Source organism: Rhinopithecus roxellana, chromosome 19, assembly GCF_007565055.1.
Source record: "Rhinopithecus roxellana isolate Shanxi Qingling chromosome 19, ASM756505v1, whole genome shotgun sequence".
Lineage (NCBI taxonomy): Eukaryota > Metazoa > Chordata > Mammalia > Primates > Cercopithecidae > Rhinopithecus > Rhinopithecus roxellana.
The window spans coordinates 61,994,328-62,016,077 of NC_044567.1; the positions used below are offsets into that span (position 1 = coordinate 61,994,328).

The 21,750-nt window shown below is 55.4% G+C and overlaps 1 protein-coding gene across 6 annotated transcripts; it reads left to right on the top strand.

The window, feature by feature from the left end:
- Positions 1-203: 203 nt before the first annotated feature.
- On the top strand, positions 204-19,632 carry SLC16A5 (solute carrier family 16 member 5). 6 transcript variants are annotated; one of them, XM_030923774.1, is made up of 6 exons: positions 204-525; positions 1,605-1,758; positions 6,540-6,786; positions 11,035-11,178; positions 13,238-14,047; positions 17,325-19,632. In XM_030923774.1, the coding sequence occupies exons 3-6, from the start codon at positions 6,588-6,590 to the stop codon at positions 17,552-17,554; spliced, it is 1,383 nt and encodes a 460-aa protein (XP_030779634.1). In that variant the 5' UTR covers positions 204-525; positions 1,605-1,758; positions 6,540-6,587; the 3' UTR covers positions 17,555-19,632. The 6 variants fall into 6 exon arrangements, with proteins under 6 accessions (XP_030779634.1, XP_030779635.1, XP_030779638.1 ...); XM_030923775.1 differs by having other exon boundaries at positions 204-377; XM_030923778.1 differs by lacking the exon at positions 1,605-1,758 and adding an exon at positions 15,668-15,745 and having other exon boundaries at positions 204-377; positions 17,325-17,406.
- Positions 19,633-21,750: the final 2,118 nt, after the last annotated feature.

Sequence of the window (21,750 nt, forward strand, 5' to 3'; positions counted from 1 at the left end):
ACTGCCTGGACTCCCACCCGCAGGCGCAGCCCTCAAAGCTCGAGACTTTCATTGGAAGCGCTCCTGGGCAGGGAAAGCATAGAAAGAAGGGATCCTCAACCTCGGCCTCTGCGCCTTCCCCACCCCACTTCCTGGGAGGTGTGGTCTCTTTATGGCATGTTATCTCCGCCCCACGCCCGGGGCCCTAGACCCTGAGCGGGGAAAACCAGAAGCTAGAAAGAAGGCATCCGGGTTGTGCAAATTTCCGACACGTGGATATCCCGCGGCGCTTGCGTCCGGAGCCCGGCCCGGCTGCTGGACGGTCCCCGGCCACGCCCGCCGCCCTTCCCGAGGCCTGGCCCCTTCCCCACCCGACGGAATCCATGGGAGGCTGGAAGGTGGGTCCCCGCCCACGCCGCCCTGGGCCCGCCCTGCCTGGCCGCGGCGCTTGACCCCGTCCCGCAGTCCTCGTCGCGACCCGCCTGGGCCGCAGGACGCCGCGCTCGGGGGAGCTGAGCCACCTCTCCGCCAGGCCCGTGCGAGCGGGTGAGCGGGCTCCCCGAGCCCCACTGCCTCGGACGCGTCCCCTCCTCGCCCAGTCCCCGCTAGTGCTGTCGCAGACCTCCTGCCGGGACCCCAGTCCCTTCCCTCCTGGGCGGGCCCAGTAGCGGGAGGATCTAGAAAAGTTTTCCTGTCCTGGTCCTGGGCTGCCCTGGGGCCTGGGGTGATGACCCCCAAACCCGAGGGCGCTCGGACTCCTGGCCCGAAATTCCAAGGCGGACACAGCCCGGGATCCCAGCAGCCCCACTCGGAGGAGCTCTGCCCGGGGGAGGGAGGGACAGCGGAATGGAAACCAGATTCCGGGGCAGGACTGCGGGGATGGGCAGGGCGAGGGTACGGCCTGAGGTCCCAGTTGCCTGTCCCAAACCCGTGCTGGTCTGCAGGGAATGTGGGGGAACAAGGGGAAGGGAGAGAGTGACTTGCCCCAGCCACCCTACCTCTGGGGCTGCCTCCCTCCTCCTTGGGCCAGCCCCAGGGTTGAGAGTTCCTCAGCCCCAAGCTCAAGCCTGCCCTTGCTGCTCTGTGCTGGGCAGCAGCCCTTCTGCTGCCCGCCTGGGTCCTGGGCATCAGCCCAGAAGCCTGCTTGATATGGGAGGGAGGGAGGGGTCCCCAGGGCCTGCCTCATTTCCAGCCCGGGACTCTCCCACCGGGAAGAGGAAGAGGAAACCCCCTGGGCTCTGGACACCAGGCCCCTAACCCCAGACTCCTGGATGAGAGCATCCGCTCTCCCCTGTGACCAGGCCTTCGAGGTCCAGGGGCAGAGAAGGGATTCCCAGGGCCTAGTGAGGCCCCTGTTATCAGATGAGGCACCCTGAAAACATAGGCTGGTCTTGTGTGAGATGGGAGAAAGACCAGAAATATCATCTAAACTTCTCTCTGCCCACACATCCAACTTCATGGCACTGGGCTATGAGGCTGGTCTCTTTGGGCCTAGGGGTCCTTGAGGCAGCCCCTGGAGCCCAACCTCACCCCTAGTCCCAGCAAGTGAGAGCGAAACAACTTGCCCTGTCTACCTCATTGCGCAAAGCACACACCAGGCAGTGACCATGACTCATGGTTCCCAGTACAAAGAAAAGACCACTTCCCTGCTGGGGCAGAGGCCAAGCCAGAGCCCTCGCCCCATCACCTCTCTGCCCTGCTTGAGTCTGGAATGGACCTCCCTGCCTGGAAGCTGCATTGCCCTTGGTCCTGGGCCTGCCTGCCCCCTGGGGAACACAGGTGGGTCACGTTCATCTCCTCTTTTGTGCTCAGCCAGAGGCGGGGTGCGGGTTCATGAACAGGTTCTTGCTCATAGTGTGGAAGAGGGTAGCAGGGTGGAGGTAATGATAGACAAGGGGGTGATCCACTCCCATGTGGTGTGAAGACCACTATTAAGGTGAGAAAACAGGCCGGGCACAGTGTCTCACGCCTGTAATCCCAGCGCTTTGGGAGGCTGAGGCAGGCGGATCACTTGAGGTCAGGAGTTCGAGACCACCTGGCTGACATGGTGAAACCCTATCTCTACTAAAAATACAAAAATTAGCTGGGCATAGTGGCGTACACCTGTAATCCCAGCTGCTTCGGAGGCTGAGGCAGGAGAATTGCTTGAACCTGGGAGGCAGAGATTGCAGTGAGCTGAGATTGCACCACTGCACTCCAGCCTGGGAGACACAGTGAGACTCCATCTTGGAAAAAAGAAAAGGCAGAAAACAGGAAGGAAGCATAGCCCAGCCTGGGGTGGGAGTCAGGGTAGCTCTCAGGGATGCTGCTAGGGCTGAATCTTCTTTTTTTTTTTTTTTTTTTTTTTGAGATGGAGTCAAGCTCCACCTCATGGGTTCATGCCATTCTCCTGCCTTAGCCTCCAAAGTAGCTGGGACTACAGGTGCCCGCCACCACGCCCGGCTAATTTTTGTGTATTTTTTAGTGGAGACGGGGTTTCACCGTGTTAGCCAGGATGGTCTTGATCTCCTGACCTCGTGATCCGCCAGCCTCGGCCTCCCAAAGTGCTAGGATTACAGGCGTGAGCCACCGCACCTGGCTGGGCTGAATCTTCTAAGACTACTCAGGAGCCGTAGTGAGAAGCAGGGAAAGAGTAGAACAAGGAGTTTGATCTGTACCTGCCTGTGAACAATTAACTGAAATAACTCACTACCTTTGGACCAGCCTAAGGGCTGAATTTTTTTTTTTTTTGAGATAGAGTCTCACTGTCACCCAGGCTGGAGTGCAGTGACGTGATCTCGGCTCACTGCAAACTCCGCCTCCCGGGTTCAAGCGATTCTCCTGCCTCAGCCTAGTTTTTTATTTTTAGTAGAGACAGGGTTTCACCATGTTGGCCAGGTTAGTCTCGAACTCCTCACCTCAGGTGATCTGCCTGCCTCGGCCTCCCAAAATGCTGGGATTACAGGTGTGAGCTACCGCGCCTGGCAGGGCTGAATTTTGAAAGATTAGTTGACTGGAGAAACTGCTTGATGGGAGGGGAAGCTGCACAGCCGATTGGGCATCCACACCGTGTATGTGACCTGGGACTTGCTGGGAGTGGGAGAGGAGACATGGAAGGCCACGTCTGCAGCGGGGGTCCCAGAGAGAGGCGGGGAAAGGGGGTCCTCAGACCTCGGCGGCAGGGCTTTTTTTTTTTTTGGAGACAGAGTCTCACTCTGTTGCCCAGGCTGGAGTGTAGTGACATGATCTCGGCTCACCACAACCTCCACCTCCTGGGTTCAAGCGATTCTCCTGCTTCAACCTCCCGAGTAGCTGAGACTACAGGCGAGCCCCACCATGCCCGGCTAATTATTGTATTTTCAGTAGAGACGAGTTTCACTATGTCGGCCAGGCTGGTTTCAAACTCCTGACCTCGTGATTCACCTGCCTTAGTCTCCCAAAGTGCTGGGATTACAGGTGTGAACCACCACGCCCGTCCTGGCAGCAGGGCTTCTAGTGTACAAAGGTACGTAAGGATTCCTGGGCTCGGATTGGCCTGGGGCCTGGAGAGAGGAAATGGTCAGGAACAGCCAGCTCCACTGAAAGGTTCCAGAGGGAAGGTGGGATCCACAGTGAAGGTGACAGGAGCCTGGGCAAAGTCCCCAAAAACACTGCCCCAAAAAGTGGATGCTGACAAGAGCTCTTCTCATAGAAAGAGACTTCTCCATAGACTTCTTCCCGGCAGAGCAAGAAGGGACAGAGCCAGGCAGTGGGGAGAGGGAGCGGGTCTGGGGTCCAGCCTCCAGGCCTCCCAAATGCCGCCAGGGCCTCGGGGCCTGGGAGTGCCAGGGCTGGGTGGCAGGGAACAGGGAAAGGCAGGAGGAAGCCAGGAAGGCTGTGGCCTTTTGCCTTTGCGGGAGGAAGAGGTGAGAGTGTCAAGTGGGAGAGTGGAAGGGCCGAGGAGGAAGGGCGAGTTATGGAGTGGGGCTGGAACCTTGACACTGGGGCAACACAGAGGATCAGGTGGCACCTGTGGCCTTTTCGTTTGCTGAGGGAACAGAAATCCTGGAAGAGGCGAGGGCTAGTTTGCTGGCGAAGCCTTATCTGCTAGATTGCCTGGCCTGGAACTGGGCCAGGAGGAGGGCCGGGCTGGGAGGATCTCTAGCCAGAGGTCCTATGCAGAGGGCAGGAGGGCAGGCAGTGCTCTGCCCTGCATGTGGGTCACACACCCTCACACCCTGGGACTGTGATGAATGGGACAGGTCACCTTGATGGGGCTCCCAGGGTCCTCTGGGAGGGTGGAGGATTGGAGACCTCGAAGGAGGCAGTTCAGGGTGGAGCCGACTTAGGTGCTGCTTTAAAACTCCTAGGCCTGGAGGGAAGCAGTGGGGTGCTGAGCTTGGCAGGAAAAGGGGGTTTCATATTTCTGGTAGTTTTCTGAGTTTCTTCGGAGCTTCCCAGGACCTGGGGTGAAAGGGAGGGAGGCTGTGGGAACAGCAACTCCAGGATGCGTGGGCTTCGCTGAGGTGGAGGCTGCTCCCTTGCAGTGCCTGCTGCAGCCTAGAGCCCCCAGGCAGTGAGGTCTGAGGGGTCTGGGGGGCCAGGGAGCAGGAGGCAGGATGGGAGGGGGTTGAAAAAGGGGTCCAAACTTGGGGAGGAGACCTTGGGACTTTGGAGGCCTGGTTATGGCAGCTTCTGTGACGAGGGGAGTGACCTGGGTTGTGTTGAACTAAGATAGGACTGGCTGCACCTTGCTGAGCCAAGGATGTGAGGTGGATGTGTATGTGTGCGCGCAGGCACATGTGCATGTCTGCATAGTGTGTGACTGTGTGTGTCTGTATGTCTATGTAGCATGTGTGACTCTGGACATGTCTGCATGCATGTACGTGTGCGTGTGTCTCTCTGTGTTTGTGTGTAACTGTGTGCGTGTCTGCTAGTGTGTCTTATGTACCTGCTTGTATGCCTCTGTGTGTGAGTTTGTATGCTTGAATTGTGTGTGACGGTGTATATCTCTGTGTGTTGGTGTGACTGTCTACGGATCTGTGTAGTATGTATCTGTCAGCGTCTCTTCGTGTCTATGTAAATGTGTGTCTTTTTTTTTTTCTTGAGACAGAGTCTTACTATGTCACTGGGCTGGACTGCAGTGGCGCATTCTCGGCTCACTGCAACCTCCATCTCCTGGGTTCAAGCCATTCTCCTGCCTCAGCCTCCCAAGTAGCTGGGATTTTTGTATTTTTAATAGAGATGGGGTTTCACCATGTTGGCCAGGATAGTCTCAATCTTCTAACCTCGTGATCCGCCTGCCTCAGCCTCCCAGAGTGCCGGGATTATAGGCGTGAGCCACAGTGCCCGGCCAAGTGTGCGTCTTTATATGAGTTTGTGTGCCTGTGTGGTCTTTGTGTGGGTCGGTGGATCTCTGTGTGTGTAACTATCTGAGTGTGTGTCTGTGTGTATGTGCGTGTCTGTATGTTTCTGTGTTGTCTGCGTGAGTGTGTGCTATGAGTGTCCTTGTGTGACTGGGTATGTGTCTGTGTCTAAGTGCCACTGGGTGTGTGTGTGTGTGTGTGTATTATTCCATGTGATTGAGGAACTTGAGTCTTGGCCTTGAGCTCTGTATGAAAAGATTATTGCAGGGGGATTGCAAAGGGGCTGATGGGAAAGGCGTGGGGATGTGGGGGTTGATGAGGCCCATGCCTTCTCCAAAGCTGCTGGTTGGGTCCTTGTTCAACTCTTTTGTGTATGCTCCGTGGCTGCGCCCAGCACTAGCCTGCTCACTCGGGCCTTCACAACAGCACCAATAGTAACTTTGCTGCCTCGGAGGCATTGTGAAAGTCTGTGTTCTTTTTTTTTTTTTTTTTTTTTTGAGACGGAGTCTCGCTCTGTCGCCCAGGCTGGAGTGCAGTGGCCGGATCTCAGCTCACTGCAAGCTCCGCCTCCCGGGTTCACGCCATTCTCCTGCCTCAGCCTCCCGAGTAGCTGGGACTACAGGCGCCCGCCAGGTCGCCCGGCTAGTTTTTTGTATTTTTAGTAGAGACGGGGTTTCACCATGTTAGCCAGGATGGTCTTGATCTCCTGACCTCGTGATCCGCCCGTCTCGGCCTCCCAAAGTGCTGGGATTACAGGCTTGAGCCACCGCGCCCGGCCGCTGAAAGTCTGTGTTCTTATGCAGGAACTCTGGGCAGGAGTGTCTGAAATGTATCCGTGTGTGCATTTGGGGGCGTTGGAACCACGCTGACCCCAGAGGTCTGCTGCATTCTACAAGCAGTGACTGAGTGGGCCAGGAGGTCCCCCTGCTGACTTCTAAGTGATGTAAAAGTTAGAAACAATTGCACCCCATTGCCTGGTGCCACCTGCCCTGCCCTGTCCTGTCCTTCCTGTCCTTCCTGCCACCTCCTGCCAGGCTGGCTCTGGGAAGTGGGTGAAAGGAGATGCCAAGGCCAATGCGTGGGCCTCTGGCCACCTCCCAGGGGCGGTGCCCCTCTGTGACACCTGGTACTTGGGTGTGAGGAAGGGACAGCTTAGCTGCCGAGAGAAGGTGGTAGGTGGGCCAAAAAAGACGGGCAGCCTACTGAACACCAGGCTCCATTCTCTCACCTCTCCAGGCAGCAGCCACAGTGGCAGTGAGGCCGTGGCAGCGTCGGCAGCAGAGGATGCCCCAGGCCCTGGAGCATGCAGATGGCAGCTGGGCCTGGGTGGTGCTGCTGGCCACTATGGTGACCCAGGGCCTCACCCTGGGCTTCCCCACGTGTATCGGCATTTTCTTCACTGAACTGCAATGGGAGTTCCAGGCCAGCAACAGCGAGACCTCTTGGATCCCCTCCATCCTTATGGCTGTGCTCCACATGGCAGGTGAGCAGCCTGGGGAGGGGCTGATGAGAAAGGCCTGGGGGTTGCGGGGAAGCCACAACCCTTCTGGTTCCCCCTCTGGTTCCCTCTCTGGCCTTCTGGTTCCCTCTCTCTGAGGCCACAGGCTTTGCCTCCTGGGTAAATTCCTAAGGTTTCACCGGATTTCACCAGGGGCCCCTGGCTGGAATCCAGCTGGACTGGGCTGGAGCTGGGGAGAGAGTGGGGAGGTGCCTGGGTTGCAAAGCCAGGTGGAGCCTTGTGTCCTTCCTGTGGGATCCATTCAGACACAGGTGTAGGTGTGCTGGGGCACACAGTGCCGGGCTGGGAAGAGCGCTGGGGCCAGCCCACCAAGACTCTCCTGCTTTCCAGCTGGCCAGTCTCTCTGAACCTCGGTTGCTTCCTCTGCAATCTGAGGGTAATGCCTGGCATCCCGCCCAGCTCCCACATGGAATAGCAAGGAAGACCACTGTCTTCCCTGGAGCTGCTGGGAGCTGGGAAATGTATGCGGCTGTGAATTATTAATATTTTGGAGACCCTCACTGGGGCAGGGAGTGGCTTCAGGATAGGAAAGGGGACGTAAGGAAGACACCAGGAATGGCCGGTCGTGGTGGCTCACGCCTGTAATCCCAGCACTTTGGGAGGCCGAGGTGGGCGGATCACCTGAGGTCAGGAGTTTGAGACCAGCCTGACCAACATGGAGAAACCATGTCTCTACTAAAAATACAAAAGTAGCCGGGCGAGGTAGTGAATGCCTGTAATCCCAGCTACTCGGGAGGCTGAGGCAGGAGAATCGCTTGAACCCAGGAGGCAGAGGTTGCGGTGAGCCGAGATGGTGCCATTGTACTCCAGCCTGGGCCATAAGAGCAACTGTCTCAAAAAAAAAAAAAAAAAAGACACCGGGAACAAGATGGGGACAAGGCCAGGAGCCCCAGCTCTCCCGGGACTCCCTGCAGAGAAGAGGTTGCTAAGTGGGGGTGAGGGAGGAAGGCAGCCCCTGCCTGCCCCTTCTCCTGGCTCTGTCACCATAGGCCTCAGAGGCCCCTGTTCCTGGCTGACTTTCCCAGGGTGACTGCCTCACCCTGACCCCAGCGTTGGGAACAGGGCAGAGGGAGGGTTCTCTGGGCTCCTTGGGAGCTCTCCAGGGAGACTGCATAGACCCCAGCCTCGGACGGGCCCGGAGCCCAAGCTGATGGCCCACAGGCCTCTGCAGGCGTGTGTCTGCTGCCCGCAGCTGCCCATCTCCCCGGCTACCTCCCGGTTACTCCCTCCACTTGCCACCAGCAGCCTGCTTATTATTCCAGGTCCTGCCCTCAAACTGGGAGGGAGGTTGGGTTGGGAGAGAGCGCGACCCTCCCGGGTGAACTCTGAATCTGCCGCATGGCCTCTTGCCTGCAGGGTTGGGGCAGGGATTGGGAATCCCGGAGGGCTTCTTCTCACACAGGCAGAGCAGGGTGCCTGGGCCAGGGGCTAGGAACCAGGCATCCGGTGGGGAACCTACTCCCCAGACGACTCGGAGCTCACCACTCACAGCAGGCATCTCAGCAACTCCATCAGCATGGGATTCCTGGCTGGCCGTCTCTCTCATATACACATACACGTGCATGAGCCCATGCTCATTCAGAGTACTGTAGACATTTTCTTTTATTTATGTTTATTTATTTGCTGATTTTTGAGACAGAGTCTCATTCTGTCACCCGGGCTGGGGCGCAGTGACGTGATCACAGCTCACTGCAGCCTTGACCCTTTCAAGCTCAAGCGATCCTCCCACCTCAGCCTCCCGAGTAGCTGGGACCACAGGTGTGCACCACCATACCCAGCTAATTTTTTTTTGAGATGGAGTCTCGCTCTGTTGCCCAGGCTGGAGTGCAGTGGTGCAATCTCGGCTCACTGCAACCTCCGCCTCCCCGGTTCAAGCAATTCTCCTGCCTCAGCCTCATGAGTAGCTGGGACTACAGGCGCCCGCCACCACGCCTGGCTAATTTTTTGTATTTTTAGTAGAGACAGGGTTTCACCGTGTTAGCCAGGATGGTCTCCATCTCCTGACTTTATGATCCGCCAGCCTTGGCCTCCCAAAGGGCTGGGATTACAGGTGTGAGCCACCGCGCCCAGCCCATACCCAGCTAATTTTTTTTACTTTTTGTAGAGATGGGGTCTCACTATGTTGTTCAGGCTGGTCTCAAACTCATGGGCTCAAGTGATCTACCTGCCTGAGCCTCTCAAAGTGCTAGGATTACAGACATGAGCCATGGCACCTGACCACAGTACTGTAGAAATTTTTAAACACGATGAATCATGGATACTTTCACTGATCCTTTCAAGTGTCCCTGCCCCTACGTACTCCTTTTAGAGGTAAGGAAAGCAAGCAGGCACAAAATACAAGACCTGCTCAAGGCTGAAGAGTGAGTTCACGGCAGAAGGAGCACCCTACAGAGGAAACACCCTGCCTCCTGCCCAGCCACACCACCCTCACCTATGCAGCTGGCCTGCAGCCCCGTCCCCACCCCCAACCCTATGACTCAGGGCTTTCCCCAATGTCACCTTCCCTAAATCAGGCCAGAGTCTCTGGCATGGGGAAGATCTGTGGGTCAGTCCTTTCCAGAGCCACCTGCCCCTCTACAGTGGCAGAGATGCCAGGCCACCAGCCTCTGCTTATGTCTGAGGATGGGCTGCTCACTTACTGTGTCACTTTTTTTTTTTTTTTTTCCCAGAGGAGTCTCCCTCTGTCACCCAGGTTGGAATGCAGCGGCGCGATCTCTGCTCACTGCAACCTCCACCTCCCAGGTTCAAGCGATTCTCCTGCTTCAGCCTCCCTAGTAGCTGGGATTACAGGCACCCGCCACCACACCTGGCTAATTTTTGTATTTTTAGTAGAGATGGGGTTTCACCATGTTAGCCAGGCTGGTCTTGAACTCCTGACCTCAGGCGATCCATCTGCCTCAGCCTCCCAGAGTGCTGGATTACAGGTGTGAGCCACCGTACCTGGTCACTCCATCACTTTTTTTTTTTTTTTTGAGATGTAGTTTCACTCTGTCACCCAGGCTGGAGTGCACTGGGTTCCGCCTCCCGGGTTCAAGTAGTTCTCCTGACTCAGCCTCCCAAGTAGCTGGGATTACAGGCACACACCACCACGCCTGGCTACTTTTTAGATTTTTAGTAGAGATGGGGTTTCACCATGTTGGCCAGGCTGGTCTCGAACTCCTGACCTCAAGTGATCCACCCACCTTGGCCTCCCAAAGTACTGGGATTACACGCATGAGCCACTGCACCTGGCCTACTCTGTCACTTTCATACTCAAAGTGGCTCACACCACACATCCCCCCTCCACCACAGACACACACAATCACCTCGTACACACACACTTCCCCGTCCCTTTAGTCGCATTGCACTCTCAGAGAGTGAGTTAGAGAAGCTCCCCATGTCCTTGGGTGAATGGGGTCCCTGTGAGATGCCAAGGAGCAGTCTGCAGTTCTTTTCTATTTTTTGGGGGTGTGGATTGGTGAGAAAGCAGCTGGGAGCCAGGCAAGGAACAGGGCCCTGTCCATATTGAACCAAACCTAGGGGTAACTTCATGTTCAGAGGCACAGAAAGAAGCTCCTGTGGCTTGATCCTAGTAGTGCAGACTTTGGTGGTACTGGAGCTGGTGCGGGAGGGGAGAACCTACCCTGCCTGATTTTCTGCAGAATACTCTAGAGGCCAGTGCAAGGAGGCACAGCGGGGCCCAGGGCTCCCCTCAGCTGTAGGGCTGGGAAGGTGGTGGGAGGGTGGGAGGGATCTAGCCAGTCTTCCTGAGGATGTTGGCGGTGGGGGTGGGGCAGGTAAAACAGGATCTGAAGGTGCACACTGTGGTCTAGATGTCCTGGAACACTGCCCTGACTCCTACCAACAGACCCCCAGCGAAGTCGGGGAGGTGGTGAACTCATGAACCAATCTTGTTTCACCCAGACAGAATGAGCAGCCTCAGGTTGGTGCAGTGCAGGGTCTTGCTCCACCTTTCTGGGAATCCTCATCAGGGTCAAACATCGCCCAGTCTGAATCCTTTGTAGGGGAAAAAACTGAGGCACGGAGAGGGATCAGGCCTCGCTCGGGCCACGTGGCAAGTCCGTGGCAGGTGGGTATATCAGAATCCAGGCCTGCTTCTGCCCTTGAAACCACCTGACTAGTTCCTGCTGGCACTGCCCTCCCCCAACCACTCTCTTCCTCTCCCGCCACCTCCTCATTCAGCTGCTACCTTCAGGCTGTCTTCTCCCACAGGGCCCCTGTGCAGCATCCTGGTGGGACGCTTTGGCTGCCGAGTGACCACGATGCTGGGAGGTGTGTTGGCCAGCCTGGGCATGGTGGCCAGCTCCTTCTCTCGCAACCTCAGCCAGCTCTACTTCACAGCAGGATTCATCACAGGTGACTATCACTTCAGCTCCAGAATTTATAGGCACCTGCTAGAAAGTGCCAGGCACAGGCCGGGCGCGGTGGCTCAAGCCTGTAATCCCAGCACTTTGGGAGGCTGAGACGGGCGGATCACGAGGTCAGGAGATCGAGACCATCCTGGCGAACACGGTGAAACCCCGCCTCTACTAAAAAATACAAAAAACTAGCCGGGCGACGAGGCGGGCGCCTGTAGTCCCAGCTACTCGGGAGGCTGAGACAGGAGAATGGCGTGAACCCGGGAGGTGGAGCTTGCAGTGAGCTGAGAGCCGGCCACTGCACTCCAAAAAAAAAAAAGAAAGTGCAGGCACAAGCGGACAGGGCAGGCAGGCCTCTCAATCTTCTGGAACTGCTGGCTGGGCGCGGTGGCTCACGCCTGTTATCCCAGCACTTTGGGCGGCTGAGGCGGGCAGATCACGTGAGGTCAGGGGTTCGAGACCAGCCCAGCCAATGTGGTGAAACCCTGTCTCTACTAAAAAAAAAAAAAATACAAAAATTAGCCAGGCTTGGTGGCAGGCTCTTGTAGTCCCAGCTACTCGAGGCTGAGGCAGGAGACTCACTTGAACCCGGGAAATGGAGGTTGCAGTGAGCCAAGATCGCACCACTATACTCTGGCCTGGGCAACGGAGCAAGACCCCATCTCAAAAACACAAAAAACAAAGTGCTGGGATTACAGGTGTGAGCCCACCACACCCAGCCCTTCCACAGCATTTTGTTCTAAGGGGACTGGAGGAACAGACTATACCCGGAAGTGGTTATGACATCAAGAGAGTTTTTTTTTTTTTAATGGGAGAAATAACTAAGGAGAATGATCTAGGAAAGAAGAGAAAAAGGATGACTCAGGAGAGAGGGGACTTGCTAGAGGGGTGCCTCCGAGTGGAAAGGATGCAGGGCAGAAGGGAGGGACAGCCACTGGGGGAATGGGCAAGCCATTGTCACCAGCGGGCAGGCATGTGGGCAGCTAAGCATGAGGATGGGGAGGAGGTGTTGGGGTTCACAGAGGAAGAGACCCAATAGTCACCTAGCAGGGCAGGCAGGGCACGATTGAGGGAGCTGTAGTGGCGTCACAGGCAGCCTGAGGCCATGATCACACATGATTGACAGCTTTCTGTCCAGCATGCTCAGGTGTGCAGGTGCAGTCACTGAGTGGGTGGGGAGCTGGGAAGGCCCCTCTGGAGAGATGGTGTCTGAACTGAGAGTGGAGGAAGCAGATTCCAAGCAGAAGGAACAGCAGCTACAAATGACCTGAGGTCCCTAGGGGCAGCTTCATGTTCAGAGGCAGAGAAAGAAGCTCCTGTGACTTGATCCTAGTGAGTGACAGGGAGCGGCCTGAGATGGCATCGGAGAGGTGGGCCGGAGCTAGGCCACAGAGAGCCTTCCAGGGCGTTGTGGAGACTGTGGTTTTTTTGTCAAGTGTGATGGGAAGTCTTTGGAAGGTGTTAAGCCAAGAGAGACTTAATCCAATTTGGGGTTTGTTTGTTTTTGAGACAGTCTCACTCTGTTGCCCAGGCTGGAATACAGTGGTACAATCTTAGCTCACTGCAACCTCCACTTCCCAGGTTCAACTGATTCTCCTGACTCAGCCCCCTAAATAGCTACTACAGACTACAGGCACCTGTCACTAGGCCTGGCTAATTTTTTTGTATTTTTAGTAGAGGTGGGGTTTCACCATGTTGGCCAGGCTGGTCTCAAACTCCTGACCTCAAGTGATCCACCAACCTTCGCCTGCCAAAATGCTGGGATTACAGGCATTAGCCACCATGCTCGGCCCAATTTGGGTTTTTAAAAGATAACTCCCGTGCTACACCTAGGGGAATAGGGATGCCCTGGCAGCCTTGGGAGGGCCGATCTGGGGTGCGGTGCTTACAGGGAGGTGGCAAGGCCAGCTGATTCCATCTTCAGTCCCCAGGGACTTGGAGCTGGATATGGACTAGAACCAGAGGGCAGGTGTGTGAGATGACCCCTGACCCCACCCCTGGGTGCAAGTGGAAGGCTCCACTGTGCCTCCAGGCTGGTATCCCCTCTTGCCCCATAGGCCTGGGCATGTGCTTCAGCTTCCAGTCAAGTGTCACGGTGCTGGGCTTCTATTTTGTCCGCCGGCGGGTGCTGGCCAACGCGCTGGCCTCCATGGGCGTCTCCCTGGGCATCACACTCTGGCCACTGCTCTCCCGCTACCTCCTGGAGGACCTGGGCTGGAGGGGCACCTTCCTTGTCTTCGGCGGGGTCTTTCTCCACTGCTGCATCTGCGGGGCCATCATGAGGCCTGTGGCCACCAGTGTGGCCCCTGAGACCAAAGAATATCCCCCACCACCTCCCGAGACACCTGCACTTGGCTGCGTGGCCGCATGTGGCCGGACCATCCAGCGCCACCTGGCCTTTGACATCCTGCGGCACAACACAGGCTACTGCGTGTACGTACTGGGTGTGATGTGGTCCCTCCTGGGCTTCCCACTGCCACAAGTCTTCCTGGTGCCATATGCCATGTGGCACAGGGTAGACGAGCAGCAGGCAGCCCTCCTCATCTCCATCATTGGCTTCAGCAACATCTTCCTGAGGCCCCTAGCCGGACTGATGGCAGGACGGCCAGCTTTTGCTAGCCACCGCAAGTACCTGTTCAGCCTGGCATTCCTGCTCAATGGGCTCACTAACCTGGTGTGTGCGGCATCAGGCGACTTCTGGGTGCTCGTGGGCTACTGCCTAGTGTACAGCGTGTCCATGAGCGGCATCGGCGCCCTCGTCTTCCAGGTTCTCATGGACATCGTCCCTATGGATCAGTTCCCCAGAGCCCTGGGACTCTTCACTGTCCTGGATGGCTTTGCTTTCCTCATCTCCCCACCACTGGCCGGTGAGGAGCTGGGAGGGAGGGTAGCCAAATAGTGTGGTACAAGGGGAACAGTTTAGACAGATCTGGGCCCAGTCCAGCATCTCCAGAGGTTTGTGCTACAGCTGGTTTCTCACCTGGCACTGAGAGTATGAACAGTTAAAAGCCTGGGTTTGTGACTGAATGCGGTGGCTCACGCCTGTAATCCTAGCACATTGGGGGGCTGAGGTGGGTAGATCACGAGGTCAGGAGATCGAGACTAACCTGGCTAACATGGTGAAATCCCATCTCTACTAAAAATACAAAAAAATTAGGTGGGTGTGGTGGCACGTGCCTGTAAGTCGCAGCTACTCAGGAAGCTGACACAGGAGAATCGTTTGAATCTGGGAGGCGGAGCTTGCAGTGAGCTGAGATCACGCCACTGCACTCCAGCCTGGGTGACAGAGTGAGACTCCATCTCAAGAAAAAAAAAAAAGCATGGGTTTTGTGTACCAGACCTCAGTCCTCCATCATCCTCCCTGTACCTCCTTTTTCCTTTTTTGTTGAGACAAGGTCTCTCTCTGTCACCCAGGCTGGAGTGCAGTGGTGCAATCACAGCTCACTGCAGCCTCAACCTGCCAGACTCAAGAGATCTTCCCACCTCAGCCCCCCAGGTAGCTGGGACTGCAGGCACACGCCACCACACCCAGTTAATTTTTTTTTTTTTTTTTTTGAGACGGAGTCTCGCTCTGGCGCCCAGGCTGGAGTGCGGTGGCGCGATCTCCACTCACTGCAAGCTCCGCCTCCTGGGTTCACGCCATTCTCCTGCCTCAGCCTCCCGTGTAGCTGGGACTACAGGCACCCGCCACTGCGCCCGGCTAATTTTTGTGTTTTTGTTGAGACAGGGTTTCACCGTGTTAGTCAGGATGGTCTCGATCTCCTGACCTCGTGACCCGCCCGTCTCGGCCTCCCAAAGTGCTGGGATTACAGGCGTGAGCCACGGCACCCGGCCTTTTTTTTTTTTTTTAATAGAGATGGGGTTTCACCATATTGCCCAGGCTGGTCTCAAACTCCTAGGCTCAAATGATCTGCCTCCCTCGGCCTCCCAAAGTGCTGAGATTACAGGCTTGAGCCACCGTGCCTGGCCACCTCCTTTTTCCTATCAGTAAAGTGGGGATAAATAGAATCTACCTCCAAGGAAAGAGCTTAGGAGAGAGTGTGGTGTGCAGTCAGCATCCTGCAGAGTTTCCTGTAATGATCATCATCCTGGTTCTCCTGCTTCCTGCCTGTGGGACCCGGGCAAGTCTTTTTCCTTTTTTGAGCCACAGTGCCATCTGCAAAATGCAGAAGAGAACACCTGCCCTAACCATTTATTCAACTCTACCAGCCTCTGGGTGTGCATGGGGATCAACCGGTCTCCATTCCCAGCCTGACCAACATGGTGAAACCCCATCTCTACTAAAAATACAAAAATTAGCTGGGCGTGGTGGTATGCGTCTATAATCCCAGTTACTTAGGAGGCTGAGGCAGGAGAATTGTTTAAACCCGGGAGGTGGAGGTTACAGTAAGCCAAGATCACACCACTGCACTCCAGCCTGGGCGACAGAGTGAAACTCCAACTCAAAAAAAAAAAAGGTCACCATCCTCTGGGGGATTACCTTCTAGGGCAGGAGTCAGGAGTGAAAACAAAGAGACACATCCTCAACCACAGTGGTGATGTATGACGCGAGGGAAACCAAATAGGTAAGTAGAGGTGCACGTGAGAGGCAGCTGAGAGTGTGAGATTCCGAGCAAATGAGGGCAGGTTTGTAAAGCCCTTGGTACTAGGGAGCAGTCAGACAACACAAGGCGGCGGTTATTAGAGTAGATCCAGGAGGTTGAGTTCAGCCCAGTGGGGACTCCGTCCAAGTGTGGCATTGGAAGTCCCAGTTTCCAAGGGAATTTTTTTTTTTTTTTTTTTTTTTTTTTGAGGCAGAGTCTCGCTCTGTCACCAGGCTGGAGTGCAGTGGAGCGATCTCAGCTCACTGCAACCTCCACCTCCCGGGTTCAAGCAATCCTTCTGCCTCAGCCTCCTGCGTACCTGGGACTACAAGCACGTGCCACCACACCCGATTAATTTTTGTATTTTTAGTAGAGATGGGGTTTCACTGTATTGGCCAGGCTGGTCTCAAACTCCTGACCTCGTAATCTGCCAGCCTCGGCCTTCCCAGAGTGCTGGGATTACAGGTGTGAGCCACCGCTCCCTACCTTAGTTTTTGTATTTTTAGTGGAGACAGGGTTTCACTATGTTGGCCAGGCTGGTGTGGAACTCCTGACCTCGTGATCCACCTGCCTTAGTCTCCCAACGTGCTGGGATAACAGGTGTGATCCACTGTGCCCATCCAAGGGAATTTTTTTTTTTTTTTGAGGTGGAGTCTCGCTCTGTCGCCCGGGCTGGAGTGCAGTGGCCGGATCTCAGCTCACTGCAAGCTCTGCCTCCCGGGTTCACGCCATTCTCCTGCCTCAGCCTCCCGAGTAGCTGGGACTACAGGCGCCCACCACCTCGCCCGGGTAGCTTTTTGTATTTTTTAGTAGAGACGGGGTTTCACCGTATTAGCCAGGATGGTCTCGATCTCCTGACCTCGTGATCCACCTGTCTCGGCCTCCCAAAGTGCTGGGATTACAGGCTTGAGCCACCGTGCCTGGCCCGGGAATTTTTTTTTTAATGGAGTCTGACTCTCTTGCCCTGGCTGGAGTGCAGTGGCACAGTCTTGGTTCACTGCAAACGCTGCCGTCCGGGTTCAAGCGATTCTTCTGCCTCAGCCTCCCAAGAAGCTGGGATTACAGGCGCCTGCCACCGTGCCTGGCTAGTTTTTGTAATTTTAGTAGGAACGGGGTTTCACCATCTAGGCCAGGCTGGACTTGAACTCCTGACCTCGTGATCTACCCACCTTAGCCTCCCAAAGTGCTGGGATAACAGGCATGAGCCACCATGTCAGGCCCCAAGGGAATTCTTTAAGCAAACAAGTGGGGAGAGCTCTTCAGGAGGCATAGGTGAGACCTGGAGGGTGGCTGAGCAAATATCCCAGACTCCAGTAGTTCCCTGCCACCACATGCCCTTAAGTTCTCTTGTAGCCTGAAGATTCTTCCTGCCCAGGCCGGAGGAGGTTTTGTGTTTCTTCCCCTCCTCTCATTCAGCAAGTATCTGTTGAGTGTCTGCTGGGTGTCAGCCACAATTCCTAGTGCAGCAGAAACAAAAATAAAATCCCTGCTGTCAGGGAACACAGGGTTTAGTTGGGGGGAGGCCTGGTAGCACTGGCCTAACTTGATCTCTGTCCCCCAGGGTTGCTCCTGGATGCCACCAACAACTTCAGCTATGTTTTCTTCATGTCCAGCTTCTTCCTTATCTCAGCTGCCCTCTTCATGGGTGGCAGCTTCTATGCTCTGCAGAAGAAGGAGCAGGGCCAGCAGGCTGTCGTGGCAGATACCTTGGAGCAGGATATTTTCTTGGAAGCCAAAGACGGTCCTGGGAAGCAGCGGTCCCCTGTGATCATGTATGTAACCAGCGTCTAAGACCCAGGGGTCACCTGTGTGACCAGTGTCTTGAGTCCTGGGGTCACTGAGTGAACACCGTCTCAGCCCAGCCCAGGAGGGGGACCTTCAGCTCCTTCACCAGGGGCTTGCGTGAAGAGCAGCCCAGGAAGCCCGGGCTGTCCAGGCTCTGCGAGCTGGGACTCTGCCAGGAACTGGGACCTTGGAGGATGGCCTCTGAAGATGCCCTGAAAAACTGTTTGTTTTTTTTTTGAGGCGGAGTTTTGCTCTTGTTACCCAGGCTGGAGTGCAGTGGCACCATCTCGGCTCACCGCAAACTCTGCCTCCCAAGTTCAAGCGATTCTCCTGCCTCAGCCCCCCCAAGTAGCTGGGATTACAGGCATGCATCACCACTCCCGGCTAATTTTGTCTTTTAGTAGAGACGGGATTTCTCCATGTTGGTCAGGCTGGTCTTGAACTCCCGACCTCAGGTGATCTGCCCACCTTGGCCTCCCAAAGTGCTGGGATTACAGGCATGAGCCACTGCGCCTGGCCAGAGGAACCCTCTTCTAACTAGCAGAATCCAGGAGTGGGCCCTCCCAACTTTTTTCCTTGGGCACCCAGGGTACTCGGGGCCCAGGAAGCCGGGTCTGAACCCTGCTCAGGTTTGTCCCGGCCGGCTCAGCGCAGCTGGCTGTGTGTTGCTGCTCCTACAGCTGAACGCACTGGACCTTCTCATACAGCCTGGATACCTCCATCATTTCTTTATCTTTTTCTGGCCTCCAGACAGTTCTGAAGAGCTCACCTTCCTCCAGGTTCCTCCTGCCCTGCTCTTCCCAAGTGACCCAGCCCTCACCTGTAGGGCAGCCAAGGCTGGTGGTGCAGCTGCCCCCACGAAGGTCACTGGACCTCGCACCGATGGTGAGAGGCAGTGCAGAGGTCCAGACTGAGGAGCTGGCTGGCTGGATAGGGGCAGATTAAAGGTTGAGTGGCACGCCCATCCTGGCACCTGCGTGGAGAACAGGAGGGGGGACCCTGGCTTGGATCCTAAAGTCTGAGGGCGCCCCTGCAGTCTCAGCAGGACCCACTCTATCTAGGGGCTTCCTCCTTCCTTTCCCCACCCTGTCTCCTTGGCAGGGAGGATTAGTGCTGGCTGGGGGAAGCCAGACTAAAGTCTGAGGGTGCCCCTGCAGTCTCAGCAGGACCCACTCTATCTAGGGGCTTCCTCCTTCCTTTCCCCACCCTGTCTCCTTGGCAGGGAGGATTAGTGCTGGCTGGGGGAAGCCAGACATTTGACTGACAGAGAGGAAGGCTTGCCAGGCAGCCCGAAGACTGCTGTGAAAATGGGGCTGCTTTTGCAAGAGAAGTTCTTTTACTCCCCATTCCTGTCCTCTGGAGGCCCCTTCTCCCTGCCGTGTTAGAGGTGTCAACCCTGGGGTAAGTGGCAGGCTGGACTCACCCCTGCTGCCTGTACACCTATGCCTGTGACCTGGAGGTCTGAGCTCCCCCCACACACATTTTACTGGTGCCTTTCACTGAAGTCACCACCCAGGGGCTGGCTGTCATCAGCCCGTTCTTGTCCCAGCAGGGTACCAAGGGAATGAGAAAACAGAATGTGTTTGAATTATACACAAAAATGTTCCCTGCAGCAGGTCATAAACTCTGTGAACTAATGAAGCTGAAAAAACAGGGCTGGAGTACGTTTTCCCTCACCCTTCCTTTCCTGCCAGCTCAGCAAGGGGTGCTCAGGTTCAGGATGTTGTTTGTTGATTCAGGCTCAACCAGGCTCTGGCAAGAAAACCTTATCAGGAGATTTTATTTTCATGAACGGGTGCCAGTCTTCCCACCTGCCATGTCCAGGCTGGCGTCAATAAGCATCTTTGGGGATGTCCTGCCTCCTCCAGGACCAGCCATGAGTGCCTCTTATGGCCAAAGGCAGTACTGCAGACCAAGCAAAGGGCTCTGGGTTGGAATAGCCCTACCTGAGTGCCTTGGACTCCGCCACTATCTGCCATGTGACTTTGGGCAAATTGTTGACCACCTCTGAGCCTTGAAAAAGTAGCAGGTTACTTTGTTAGAGCGAAATTTAATTTAATAAAATAAAATTTAATTTTAAAAAAGAAAATGTAGGAGGTTTGTCTGGATGAGCTAGTCTCTTCCAGTTGAAAAGTCTGACTCGGTGAGCATCCAGAAGACCCCACTGCCTTCTGGCTCCCCACCCAATCTTACACTTGGCAGCCATCAATAGCACGTGCTCTGAAGGGAGAGTGCTTGCATGGACTTTGCCAAATCCTGTCTCCTCCATCTCAGTTGAATGGAAAAGGGGGGAGGTGGGGCTGGTAGATAGGTGCTTTTGGTGCTAGTATCCACCAGGTTTTGTGTGCATCCTGTAATGAGCCCACTTCCTGAAAACATTTAAAGAAAAAAGATATCAGCTGGAGATGGTAGTGTGCACATGTAATCCCAGCTACTAGGGAGGTTGAGGTGGGAGGATCACTTGAACCTGGGAGTTTGAGGCCAGCCTGGGCAACACAGCAAGACCCTGTCTCTTTAAAAAAAAAAAAAAAAAAAAAAAAAAAAAAAAGCCCAGGCATGGTGGCTTATGCCTGTAATCCCAGCACTTTGTGAGGCCAAGGTGGGTGGGTCACTAGAGGTCAGGAGTTCAAGACCAGCCTGGCCAACATGGCAAAACCCCATCTCTACTAAAAATACAAAAATTAGCCAGGCATGGTAGCAGGAGCCTGTAAAACCAGCTACTTGGGAGGCTGAGGCAGGAAAATTGCTTGAACCGGACAGGCAGGGGTTGTGGGGAGCTGGGATCATGCCACTGCACTCCAGCCTGGATGATGGAATGAGACTCTGTCTCAAAAAAAAAAAAAACAAAACACTTTGGGAGGCCAGAGTAGGAAGATCTCTTGAGACCAGGACTTCAAGACCAGTCTGGGCAACATAGAGACCCCATCTCTACAAAAAAGGGGAAGAAAAAAAAAAAAAGCCAAGTATGGTGGATCATGCCTGTAATCCCAACACTTTGGAGGGTCAAGATGGGAGAATCACTTGAGAAGCCACCCTAGGCCACATAAGGAGACCTCCATCTCTACAAAAAATTTAAAAATTAGCTGGACATGGTGGCACAGGTCTGTAGTCCAAGCCACTCAGGAGGCAGAGGTGGGAGGATCCTTTGAGCCAAGAAGTTCAAGGTTGCAGTGAGCTGTGATCACACCACTGCACTCCAGCCTGGGTGACAGACCTTATTTCCCCACCCTAACCCCCCCCCAAAAAAAAGGTATCAATGAGTGTTCCTCATAGGAAACTTTGATCTCACCTGCTCCTAGGCAAGAATAGCAATCATCTCTGGGCAGAATTCCTTCAATAAGTATTTATTGAGTATCTACTGTGTGCCAGAGACTGGGCAGAGGTAAAACCTACCAAGGGCTGAGAATTCTACCCCAAGAAGGAGGGCCTCTCCCTGAGGCCTTAAGAAGGGAGAAGACTGGCGGGGCATGGCGGCTCATGCCTATAATCCCAGCACTTTGGGAGGCTGAGGCAGGCAGTTCACGAGGTCAAGATATTGAGACCATCCTGGCCAACATGGTGAAACGTCGTCTCTGCTAAAAATACAAAAATTAGCTGGGCACAGTGGTGCGTGCCAGTAATCCCAGCTACTCGGGAGGCTGAGGCAGGAGAATCACTTGAACCCTGGAGGCAGAGGTTGCAGTGAGCCGAGATCGCCACTGCACTCCGGCATGGCAACAGAGCGAGACTCCGTCTCAAAAAAAAAAAAAAAAAAACAAAAAAGGGAGAAGACCAATGAGGGAGGATGGGGTGGTCCATCTGATTCTGCAATCCCCACTTAGCTGACTGCCTGCGAACCTCTGAAGGAGGTCTGGGGCAGTTCCCGGGCAGGGAGGATGGAGCTTACTTCCATTCTCCCTATTTCTGGGCTCCTATTTGCTGCTCTGTCCAGCAAGAGGCAGAAAAACTCCTTGGGCACCCTGGGGTGACATGCACTTCCCAGGTCAAGGAAGCTGGGCCGCGCCCCGCCAGCCATGGGGACCCTGGAGGTGCTTCTGCCTCGACGTCCTCCCAACATGGGTGCTGCCAGACTCCATTGCGCTCCTGAGTTGCTCCTCGCGGAATTCCAGCCGCCCGACATGGGTGTCTCACTTTCGGCTTCTGGGCCACGTAGGGGCGGCGGAGGACCCGGAGGGCCGGGCGGGAGAGTGGGAAAGGTGGGA